General features: G+C 36.4%; 1 protein-coding gene across 2 annotated transcripts in view; it reads right to left on the minus strand.

The window, feature by feature from the left end:
- SLIT2 (slit guidance ligand 2) overlaps positions 1–13348 on the minus strand; it is a 268071-nt gene that overhangs the window by 93015 nt on the left and 161708 nt on the right. For both annotated transcript variants that reach the window (XM_075752405.1, XM_075752404.1), the window contains exons 6-8: positions 6958–7029; positions 2931–3002; positions 45–208 (exon numbers count right to left, since the gene is read on the minus strand). In XM_075752405.1, the coding sequence (XP_075608520.1) occupies positions 45–208; positions 2931–3002; positions 6958–7029 (308 nt within the window). The remainder of the gene's footprint in view (positions 1–44; positions 209–2930; positions 3003–6957; positions 7030–13348) is intronic.

Here is a 13348-nt window from a genome sequence, read left to right on the forward strand (position 1 = left end):
TGTGTTTTAAAACAAGACTCGGTGAGCGAATCTGTTTCCCTTACCGCTGCAGACAAATTCCCGTTTTTGGACCTCGGCTACGTTGTGTCCCCGGAGGTGGGACGGCCCCATGCACTGGGTGTAGAGGCCGACCCGCGGCCGCTGCCGCAGCCAGTCGGACAGCCAGGCCAGGTGGCAATCACAGTAAAGGTTGTTGGAGTGAAGACGACTGCATGGAAAGAAATGGAAAGGGTCAGTGCCTTTAAATTAGGAAGAACAAACAGAAAAGGAACCAATTTGCTCAGCCCCCTCTTCAGCAAGCAACTGTGCCAATTTATTAATAAAAATTGTTAATGAGGAATCAATCTTTCACATTTTTTACATCTGGGAGTTAAATGCTAATAAATAAAACTATACAAGCAGCAAAATTACTTGTTATTTGTGGTCTAATTAATTGGAAGAAAAAAGAAGGCTTCCTAATAAAGTAACCTATCTGTAGTTTCTTCTCTCTTGTCTAAAAGAAAGAATATATGCAAGAGCTTGAAAGCTGCCGTGGGACTCTTTAGTCCAGATCTGTACAAATAGTGAATAAGACAAAAATGTCTCAAGTAAATTGCCCTATAGTGATACTATACCGTCAGAAAAAAAAGAGTTAATAAAAGATTTGGTTTCCAATTAGATATATCTGTAAGTCTGGCCATTATTAGTCTCTATAGAAACAGCCTGCAAAATCCCTTTAACAGGTCATATTCATTTTCTGCTGAACAAGACAGAGTAATAACTCAATATAAAACAGCTTCTTTCACATCCCTTTTCTGATTTCCTCTCTTTTTTGTTTAATCACAGAAAGGGGGATTAGCTGCTCTTGGCTCCTAGGCACCTACGTTCTAAGCAATGCCTGAAATTAAAAGACCAAATGGCAGCAAGCGATGGAATTAAGTAAGTTGCCTCTCTGTTGGCAGTTCGACACAAGACCATGGCTCCTTGCCAAGTGCAAAAAGCACTTTGCCATTGGTAAAATATCAGACAAATGTATTCACTAAATTAGGTAAATTACTTTTCCCTGGCTTTTACTTTTCTCTGACTCTTACATTTTCTCAAACTAGGATGTCCACAGCTATAAATCAAATCCTTACTCAGAATCATCCATAATAGAGTAATGTCACTTTGGTCCTTTCCAGCTAATGCGCTCAATCCTAACTAAATAACTCGAAAGGAAGTGCAAGAAAATCAGAATTTAGGCAAAGGGTCTAATTAATACATTAAAAAACCCAATGTAAAGCAACATGAAATTAGTAAACAACATAAACAAAAAAAATTAACTAACTCACTTCACCCCACCAAACAGCTAGAAATTAAAGGCAATCTATTTTCCTATACTAATTCTTGGGTGGGTGCTTTGCAAATATAGCTCACAATACAGCACACTCATTCAGTACAATCTGCAGCCAGCTGTAGGCAAGAACACCGTTGCAAATCAGAACTAATGCCGCTGAAATCAATACGGTTATACAAGCATATTCTGACTGCAAATGGGATGTTATAGTTATAATCTAGGGCTCTGTGTGTCTATTTTCTGTTGTTTCTAAAATAAATTTTCAAAAGATGACATATCCCACCAAAAGTGTAAATGTTATTAATTTGATTCACTGCAATTTGTGGTTCAGAATATGAACTGTATTTGAAGGTCTGAAAGAGGCACATTCATGTTTTCAAGTCTCAGACCCAAAAGAACGGAATGAAATTCTATTCTCAAAATATAACCGAGGCCACCAAAAGCCCATGGTCAGCACGATTTCAGTACTCTTGTATTTGTCCATGCAAGAATAGTTACAATTCTGTTACGAAATCAACAGAACTACTCACTTGTGTGAAGTTTACGAATGGTGTGTTAACTCGAGCGAATAGCCCTACTGATTTCAAAACAGTTCTGCAACCCAACATATGTAAAAGAAACTGGACAGGCTCTTTGTAAAAGTAGTTCTTTAAGAGTGAGAGCTACTCTTGAACTCTGATAGAAACATCCCATTCATTTGTGATTCCCACTTCACTGGAAAATCTGTTTAAAAGAGAGTTTCAGGACTAAACCTTGATATATTCTGGTTTTGCCACTCAACGCAATATACATTTATTTTTAGTTCAGTATAAACATACAAAGGAAATAACTGTATCACTTGCATACACAATCTTTTCACTGTGTTTTGTTTTAGAAGCCTGAAGTTTTCTTCTGTGAAAGTCATAACCTCTAAAAAGGGGGACCTTATTGTAAATGCTGACACAACTTTAATTATAATAGCACTACCGGATGATGCTATAATTTTATGTTACAAAGAATGTTGGAGAGCCAGTTTAGTTTAATTAGGTCTGCTAGCAGTACAGTAATAAAAGCATAAAGATTTCCCATTTATCACATCTGACAGCCAATCAAAGATTCTTCCATGTTCCTAAATGAAATGTGACCCATTCGATAGCTCAAAGTAAAACAAATTTTTGACTTTGAAAAAACATCAATTTCTTCCTCTATACAGCTGCAACATATGAAAGAGAATCCCCCCTGCCCCCATCTTTTTTGTTAGATGGTGAAGCTTTTCTGTGACTGAATAGAGCACTATGGAAAACCCAGCTGGGAAAAGGCCATGAAACCATTTTCGTAGACTTATTCATCCCACATCCTAAAAAAACAAATGGAAAAGGATGCAACTGCTTCTTTATCTCCTGAGCCCCAAGTATCAGCTTTGGGGTCACTTGTTAACTTTTCATAATTAACTGCCATACACGCGCACACAGACCTGACACTCATCAACCTCATGATACCTCGATATTCTTTTAACTGAGCTTATGCTTTATTTGCCTGTATACGTATTTCTAGACCACTGACAAAAACTTGATAGAGGTAGAAATTATATACGGGACTGATAAAAATGGCAGCCAGTTTCAGTGGGACTACTTACAACGTTCTGAGTTTGGGCATATGGTTGAAACTTGCCACGGACAGTCGAGTGATGTTGTTATTGTTGAGAGTGCTGCAAAGTCAAGAAGAAGCATATTAACATGTTACAGTTATGTCACATTTACTACGCTTTTGAAAAAGGCATGGCTAATGAAGATCACAGTGTGCTGGTTTTAGGGATGGGTATCAGGAAAGAAGCCATGCTTTCAGACATACTTTTCCTCCCTGTTCAATCCCTGCTAAAACACTGTGGATAGACCACTCCATTAACAATCCTAACTAATTTGAGGTCCCAATAACCTCAAATTGAGCTCAAATGGAGCTTCCACCAATGTTGAGACCACTTATGGCATTCAAGCTAAGCTTGTCATCCTGATGTAAAAAAGAGATTTCTTGGAGAAAATGCCTTGATTCCAGGACTCAGGTTTCTCTTTCTAGCTTCTGAGCATCTGTATTTTTTGACAGAGGATACAAGTACAAAATCTGCCTGTTTTTTTCAAGAATTTTAAGGAAAGATTAAGTCTGGGCTGCAATTAGGTTTTATATGGAACAGAGTTGCCATAGATGATCCAGAGCTGCATGAATAATAGGGGAGCTTCTGCTACACAATGGAAGGAGTTGGGAATCTTAATACTTTAGCAAACTAATAATTTAAATGAAAGACAAGGTGCCTGGAACTTGAGATAGAAACTAGGAACAAACCTTAGCCAATTGTTGGCTAACACGGACCCGTCATACTCGGTAAATGTAGTTTGTAAAGATAATGAAACTTTATGAACAATCCTGTAGTTAAATACTGTCTTTAGGCTGCAAATAAAATGCAAACAAGCTTGACTCCAGAACAAGGAAACAAGCGATAGAATTTACAGTTTTGACTTAGAGATTAATCATGTGAGTAGAATGCAGAATGTGCTCTGGGATTTTAAACACACAACTGTGGCACTAAAAATTAATAATTCCCACTGACCAAATCTTTTTTTCCCTTTTGAAACAAAAAGTGGTTTACTTTTTTCTTTTTTTCTTCTTTTTTCTTTTAAACCACAAAGTGTAATTTGTGTTCATTTTGAATAAATTTTTAAGAACTCTCTGATCCTGAAACACAGAAAGGTAAATTCACAGCACCCCGAACAGGATGAGGCTATATACCTCCACACTAAGCAAGCAATTAATTACTGGTGCAATGTGCTGCATTTTACCTTTGTGTGCTTACTCATTCCATGTCCTAAATGTATTCTTCACTGTGCATAAGGGATCTCCCCTGTGTGCCCTTAGGGCAACATAAACAGAGAGGAGAATAATCGAAAGAAGAAGAAAAAGGGAGAATCATGACCTTTTTCAAAACAGAACAAAAATGAAACAACAAAAAAATGGCCAAGTGGGCTTATGTGCAAAAGATGTCTTAACGAATAAATGACAATCAGTAAATCTTGGCAGGATTTTCTTATAATGTCCTCACGGTAAATGAAAGTTCCCATAGTTCTTCCTGCATGACTACTTAGAAGGTTTTAAAATCATATAATTTCAATGATGGTTATGGAAATCAGTACATATTTCCATAGCTGTTAGCTGTTTAAAGGAGGTGTATCTACAAATGATTTTATTTTCATTTTCAGATGTTTGCCTTGCTATTTTGTATACATGAGTTATTAATTTATTTTTGCAAGGGTACAGAAAAGTATCAGGAGTAGACGTAAGGGACACATAAGGGACAAAATAATTTTCATAACAATTTCTATCTAATGATGAAAACGCGTCATTTCATTACTGAGATGTTATTAAAAAAGTTGGCTCAATACTTTTGCCTAAGTGTTACACACTACTGCAAAGAGTGTGATGACTGACATTTTTTTAATTTCTTAGATACTTTAATTTTTTAATATGACAGCACTATATATTTTCCCATAGTCACTGTTTCCCCAGTGCAGCAGATTTTCTCTTACAAAAAAAAAAAAAGAAAGATAAAGAGAAAAAGGAAAAATAAAATTTCGCAGAAATTCATAGGGTGGATTATACCTATAATTGCTTTTGTCTAGATTTCAGGTCGATTTTGTATCTTTACCTCTAACAGCCTCTAAGATTCTGCAATTATTTAACCAATATATAAGACCTGTTACTTTGGTAAACAGTTCAAACTGTCACTAAACAGGATTACAACCTAAGGAACTTTAAAGATTATTTAAAAGCTTTATCATTTACTTGTTGATTGAAGTAATTTACATATTCTGTGCTTAGATAGAATAATTAAGTCCCAATGAAAACAGAATAAGTAGTCTCATTTGCTACTCAGTGTACATACAGTATGGTCAGATCTACATCTTCTTTCTTTAAGCCATATTGGAAAGGAAGCTGAATTAGGTACAAACTCTTCAGTACTGTTTGAAATATCTATCTCAATGTTTTAAAAATCAATCTTTACATCATTGCTTATCACATAACTCAAGATAGTGAACATTTAGTTGTATATTTGAACAATGCTAATATTCTATGTATATTCATTCACAAAATTCTACCTACCTACTTGTTCAGCAGACTATTATTTTAACAGAGTTTTTTTCCTTTTTTGCATTCATTGAAATTGATGTGAAAATTTTACCACTGACTTCAACTGGCAAGGATGACCTTTTTAGAACACTAAAAACTGCAAGCATTAAAAAATGCAGAAAGTATTTGAATTTCTTTTTTAAATATACATTTACACTTTTACTTGTAAAGAAAGGCTTGTATTAAAAAACATAACCAGATTAAGCCATCACTGGAAAAGTTATTCTGTCATATATATATGTTCCAAAGAAAAATCTCACAGAACATCACATTTATTGACAGTCAACCAACAATTCATCAACTTCACAATTAGATGTAATATTGTACCTACAGTACATTTTACAGGGCTTTATACCAGAACAGTAACAACAGGCTTGTTATTCTATAATTACAACATAAAAAAATCAAATTTAGCCATCGGATCCATTCACTCATAAGAAAGACCAACTACTGGTTAACAGTAAAAAACGTTACCACCAGCAGCTCACATATTCTTTAGTTTCTTGGACATACAGTACACTATCTATTGCAGAGATGCATCTTCACTTCAGATTCTTGAAACAAACAAACAACCCCCCCCCTCACCTCTCACAAGGTGTTGTGATTTACCAAGTGTGATTCAAACTACCGTGAAGTAACTCACTGGTACACAAAGTCTTTCACTTAATGGAGAAAGCCCAGAAAAAAATGTGACATTTTGACTGACAGAGTAAATATTTCAGGAATGCGTCCTGTGCCTCAGATTCTTTGGGAAGTGAGGCACTTTGCTCATTACAGTAACTATTTTCAGGTCAGAGGCCACTGATGATAATTTTATTACCTTTAACCTCACTGATGGACACTTTGAGACAGTGAGAAAAAGTATGCAAAAGGGTACTGCAATACTAACCTTCAGTGACATAAAAAAGGTATTTTTCTACACACACACATATATATATATTTATACACATAACATTTAAAATGTGAAAACTCAAGCAGTTAACGTGGACATGCTAAACATCTTAACATGTAACAGTAGTGTTTCACAGAAAAGTGCCTCTTCGAAAACATGCAGATTGTCAAATATATATAGTGTATTGTTCCTTAAACAGAGTCTGGAAGATCCAACCGATGTCAGAGTATACAACAAAGGCAATCCTGAAAATGTTCAGCCCTTCAACAGTGATGGATAATTTACAAAATTAAATTGTATTCATTATTACAGCCCCTCCTCCCATTTTAAAAGGAAATATATTCTTTCCTTACAGTATCTGCCATCTGCTTTTTCTTTTTTTAAATTGTGTGTAATGGCTGTCTTGCAGAATAAAGGCATAGCTCTGCCTCTCCACATCTTTTTCCCATTTTATAGCACATCGCAGTGGATTATTTCAAGACATCTTTTCACTAGACCATCCTGACACCAGGCTGCAGCTCGTAGATAAGCTTTTACATCAGTGCTCCCCAGATACTGAGCTCTTGCTACAAGTAAGAGATACAGGAATACTTACAGCACTTCCAGGTCGCGCAGAGCCCTAAACGCCCCATCTTCTATACAGCTGATCTGGTTGTAATCCAGTTGCCTGTTAAACAGATTAGGAAGGTATTTGTAAGGGAGATGAGCGCTGGTGGCGTTAGGTGCAAAGCAAGCCTCCTGATGGGCCGGCAGAGCCAGGCCACGTTAACTGAAACGCTCCCGCAAATAACGCTCGTACGCTCGAGCCTGTCAAACAGCATGCTGGCCTGCATGCTGCCACAGAAATCCCTTTTTGTTCTGAACTGTCTGCGCAAAACAGCGGCGCTGGGAAAGCTCCAGTAAATAATAACTGCACCTTATATTAAATGCCAAAGGAATGCAATTTCATTACATCAAGAAAAGCTATCCATTAAAAGCTCTCAGCGTCATCTTGCTGAAACAATTTCATTAAGGTAAAGGACGGTAAATCACTTAATGTCACACGCATCCCCTCGGTGACCTAACAGAATCCATTTATCAGAGCAGCCCAGCTGCATGTTAATTCCACCCGCCGCGGCAGGGACGGGCGAGAGACACCACTTTTAGGGGTCTCTCTGCGTGCGTGCACGCCTGGACGGGGTGGGAGCTGCGGGGGCGTGGGGGGAATTTAGAATAATTACCTGCCAGAATACTTCTCTATGTAGAAATAATAGTGTCCAAGGAATTTACATACTTGGTTACCTATCTGCTTTAATTCTGCTCCAAATGAAACTAGTATTTCTGCTGTAACCTTCAATATGTGGCTTTCCTACATACTTTGTGCTCCCCGCAATTACATGCGGATAGGACGCTGTAACGGAGCACTTGAATTCTGGACATAAAACTCAGCAATCCATCCCATACATTATTAATCTTTAAGTATTAAGTTATGAAAAATTTACACTCATTTCTCTGAAGAATATTATTACCTTTTCAACTCAAAACATTGATACAGTACACACTGCCCAATTAAAAAAGTCTGCTGAAATGAACAACCGCGCAAAGACAAAATCCCAGTTTCTCTCCTGATAAAAGCTTTTCCTATAAATACTGCTGCACGTCTTAGGCATTTCAGGGCGCGACTTGCAAAGCAAAGATGATACAACCTCACTTTAAACAACCAGAAGATCTTCTCCAAGCCAGTAACTTGTCAGTGTCAGATAATAAATATCAGTAAATGTATGTGACCAATACTAAGAAAATGAACAAAATACAAATGAACTCTGCCCTTCTGTCTTCAGTTATATATTAGCTAGCAGGGCTAATGAGGCTTTTACTAAAGCATTTTCTGTGATTCTTCTGAATCTATGATAACATTTTACTTTATTAATAAATCATCACACCCACCGTTGGATGTAATGTACCAACTTCTATAAAGTTCTTCTGGTTTCATCCATATTTTTCATCTGAATTACTACTACACAGGAATAAAATGTTGTCATAACTGTAACAGTGTCTGTGTTTCTGTGTACTGAAAGCTAAATGCAAACTATCATTTCCTGAATATGATCTTTAATCATTCTGGTGCAATGTTACAGCACCAGTGCTGCAGTGTTGGAATATTTAAGCCTACTTTCCCAGGCTCCTTCAATTTTTACTAATGAATTTCATTTAACAATTAAGTTAATAGCCTTTTTATTTTAAAGAGGTAAAATATATACACAGTACAATAATCTAACCTCTTGAACAATTTATCAAAGCTATTTAAATTAGTACAATGGCATGAAATGTTACCCTTGACACAATACAAAAGAGAAATTGTTTCCAGACAAATTGGAAAAATCTTTTAATGCCATCAAATTTGCCTAATGCAGTCTGCAGGTTAATCTGTAAAAGGGTGAGCTGTATGTTTGCCCGTATCTTATTATCCTTAGCTGTCAATGTATAAATCAGTGCTGACACAGCTTCTTCTAAATCATGCATATTATACACAAAGGAAAATCTTTTAACAGTAGAGAAAGCACTTGAGTAAATGTTGCCCTACACAAACTGAAATGCAGATTTCTTCCACCAGACTGGCAGCAGTTGTGGTGCACCTGAAAACTTTTGGACTTCTTCCTTCAGTGAGTCACCATTACCACTACCTTAGTGAAGGGTGAGTTGTTTTCATTTAAATCTTCTCACCAGAAAGATTATTTTGTTTGCACTGAAATAAGTAGTTGGTTTCAGTTTGAGGGAAGGGAATTTTGCAGATGGGAGAGGAGAAATGTTTCCTGGTTTTATAAATTATTGTCTTTGAAAGATACTACCTTCTTTATGTTTTAGATGATCTTTCATCAGTTATGACCATGATATAAAACGATCAGAGACACACCATGAAGAACAATTGGCATGATATATATTTTTTAAGCTATGAAAGGTACGTGACTTTGAAAACTGTAAAGATATCCATTGCATACATAATCAAAACAGAAAGGTAGACAATATTTCACAACCTGTATGTCATTAAATTATGATGTCTCTCTAATAGATATACTGATGCAGTCTGGATTTTTTTGGATAAGACCAGTTCCTGAGAGCAAGTTGTGTGAGTCCTATGACTTAAGACATGTAAGAATACTAGAGGAAAAAAAGCACATACTTTTCTAAGTTATGGTTTATTATTTGTTTTTAGCATTATGACTTTCAAAGCCACACATAAAAATCTACAATATTATAATGAAACTTTTCTCAACTTTAAGTTATTGAGCATACCAATAATCCTCACTCCATTTTAGAAAGTTGGTTGGTTTTTTTTTTTCCCCTGAGATTTTCTTTTCTTCTTTTCAAATTATTAAAACACATTGACAACAGAAGCTGATCAGACATGGACCAGCATCTCTGGCCCATGCTCATCCTTCCCCTCTCCCCAGTCTCTCCTTCATCGTCTTTCCCCTTCCCCCATCTCCTTGTTGGGTCTGTTCTATGTGGGATCTCTCCATCCCTTTGGAAAAGTTGCTCTATTCCTGCTCCTCCTTCCACAAAGCAGCTGATTACCTTAGGCAGGGCCATTTCTGTGAAGCTCATAAAATGCCTAAAAACAGATGTCACACTCAAAATCTTTCCAATGTGGCAGAGAATTAATTAGGTTTTGCACCCATATCTGCAGCATTACCTGAGTATTTCATATACTTACTAATCTACTGCTATTTAAAATATTAATGTTTATGTGAATTCAGCTACAAAAACTAGTAAGAACTGAACAAAAAGCATTCAACTAATAAGAACGTCTGCTTTAAAATACTTTTTTATTTATTGCTTTTTCTGATATATCTTACACTGTAGAAACATGCTGCTAACTTGTATTTTCTTCCCTTTTAGCATATGTTGTCTACCAGATAACGATAAATAAATTTCTAAAAATAAACCTTGTTATCCCACACGAAGAGCATTTAATGACTAACAGATGATGTTGCATACATCTGAAAACTACTACCCTCACACAGAAAAAAATTTGTATCTGACTCTGAAAGAAAACCTTCTTTACTCATTCCTAGATGCTGCGTTAAAAGTTGAGATAATTTCAGTCAATCTGTCTGCTTTGCTGTCCCGTTCTTCACGGCTTGAGGACACTGTGGTCCCATGCAAGAGAGGCACCGTGGAGCTTTATCATTTTATCCTTTGTTCAGAAACGATTACGTTTTATCCTAGTGAATCAACTTAATGGTAAATATTGTTTAAGAAGTCATCAGAAAAGATAAGAAGCCTTTCTAGATCCCTACAGTAGCTTCCTCCCCAGTAAAACCTTTATAAAATGTTTCTACTTTTAGCACATCGTATGCTGGATTTCGTATCATTAAAATTTTTCCTTGGGAAAAGAACAGAGTGCATGATATTTATCACTCCAGTACAATTTTTGGAAACAGTCACTGTTTTTAATGTCTCCTTGTATTTTTTACAACAGAAATGAGTTATGTTTCCTATTTCTCAATTCCCTTCTCAATTTCAAGACGAATCAATAATTTCAGAGGCATTAGTTGAGAAAGCTGTAACAAGATCCTGCAAGAATTTATTCTAAGTTTTTATCAAACTTCAGAAAACTGCTTGTTTTCTGTGACTATTACTATTTATTGTGATTATTCTTTCATTTAGAAGTGCTTTTTTTCTACTTGCCCTTTATTTTGCTAATGTAGTTAATTTTGTTCTTTGCTAAATTTTCCCTGTAAAACATTTTGAATGAATACTTTTTTTCCTAATATATATAATATAGTAAATGATTAACCTTTTTCTTTTATCCCAAAATTAAAAAGCAAGACTTACATATACTTCCAAGCAAGGCACACTTACTGAATAAACCAGAAGAAAAGGAAGATCTATACTTCAATAGCTCTATCCTCTCAAAATTATCTAGCACTCTACTTGGCTAAACCCACAAGTATTTTCCAGGAGCAAAATAAATAAATAAATACAGAGGTCAAAATTAAACAGGAGAATGCCATGAAAAGGAGGATGAACACAAAATGAACAATCTATAAGTTACATGATGCAAACATACTATCACATTGATATGACTTTCCAAAATAATGCAATTTAGCAAGTAGACAACAAATAATATCAAGACTATTATAACATGGGGAGCAAATATATTCCTGTTTTAACATGGAAGCCATATTAAGCACATATCCCATGAAAGTTCTGTTAGAGTGGCTTATTTAAATATGAATTAGAAAACCTTTATCTGGAGAACCGTTTCTACTGACTCTACATATCAACAAACCTTCTTGCAAGTCTCCTTGACATGATTATGCCACCTTGTTTAGTAAAGCAGAGGCAGCCTCATTTTCCAAAGTAGCGTAGGTTCAAAAGGGTCTAAAGGCTCCTGAGAGTCCAACTAACTTTTGCATGAGACTTTAACACATAAACTACTTTCCTTCAAAATTCAAATTTTCAAAGAGGATTTGCGTTATTCTCAGTACTTAACATAGCCAAATAAAATTTAAGGATAAAATTTAATCCAAGTCTTCCTACAACAGAGTTTATCAACTCAGTTCAAATTAATCTACCTCAACTTGCTTTGTATTATCACAGGAAAATCTATGGGAAACTACGTAAACCACAGCAACATTTGGTACTTTTCCTAGTGTGGACCAAGTGAACCCAATGGACATTTTGTGGACATTTATTGACATTTTAAGAGGGTAGTCCACAGACTAAGGGAATGATATTAATATACTATTAAGGGATGAGAAAGGTGGTAGTGGTTAATGAGGATGTATTGAATTGTGTGGGACCTAAGCATGATGTAAATAGTATGGAATAAGGGGTGGATAATGTCCTGGTTTCAGCTGAGAGGATTGATTTTTCTTCATAGTAGCTAGTGTGGGGATATGTTTTGGATTTGTGCTGAAAACAGCATTGATAATATACAGATGTTTTTGTTCTATGGACCTGTTGTTGAGCAGTGTTTACGTGGGGCCAAGGACTTTTCTGCTCCTCGCACCGCCCTGCCAGCGGGATGGCTGGGGGTCCACAAGGAGTTGGGAGAGGACATAGACAGTACAGGTGACCCAAACTAGCCAAAGGGGGTATTCCATACCATGTGACATCATGCTCAGCATAAAAGGGGGCTAGCCGGGGAGGGGTGGTAGCAGCTCCAGGACGCGTGGCTCGGGGACAGTCCGGTTTCGGGACAGGTCTGAGCGTGCGGTCTGAGTTGTACGGTCCTCGGGTGAGAAACTGCATTCTGTATCACCAGTTTCGTATACTCTGTTAAGTACTGTTTTGTTTTGTTTTGTCTTCCCCTCTCCCTATGCTATCCTAGTAAACTGTCCTTATACCAACCCACCAGGTCTTGTCTTTTCCTTCCCATTCTCCTCCCCATCCCACTGGGGGCGGGGGGGAGGGAAGTGAACGAGCGGCTGCGTGGTGCTCAGCTGCCAGCTGGGGTAAAACCACGACACCTAGTAAAAACATAGGCCACATTTTTCATTAGGGTAAATTCAGATACCACGTAAAATTTTGTGTAAGTATTGGCAGTAATCTTAGCAGATGAAACCACACCTACTACAGCTGCCTAAGTTTTATTCAACTAACATTTATTGTCACTCAAATAAATTTCAGATAGATCTACCTATTTTAGACTTTTCCTCAGTGATTCAAGTGCCAAAAAAAGACTTGCAAGGAAGTTCTCAACTTACATGCAGAGATTTCTGATTTGAAACTCATCTTCAAAGCTTGATTTAAAAACATAATTGACTTTAACATTTCATAAATCAATTTGTTGACAAAAAAAGAAACTGTTTTAAGCAGGCCAAATTTTAGGAAAGTAGTCTGTAATGAAAATAACAACTTTAAAAATAATATTGAAATGGTGCTTATTTAAACATCTTTTTCCCAAAGGTCACAAAATCACTGACATGTTTGACAACAAGGGTTTTAGGAGGCACTAGAAAAGTGTACCTCTTCTTTTCTTCATTACTTCAGAGCTA

This window comes from Balearica regulorum, chromosome 4 (assembly GCF_011004875.1).
Source record: "Balearica regulorum gibbericeps isolate bBalReg1 chromosome 4, bBalReg1.pri, whole genome shotgun sequence".
Classification (NCBI taxonomy): Eukaryota; Metazoa; Chordata; class Aves; order Gruiformes; family Gruidae; genus Balearica; species Balearica regulorum.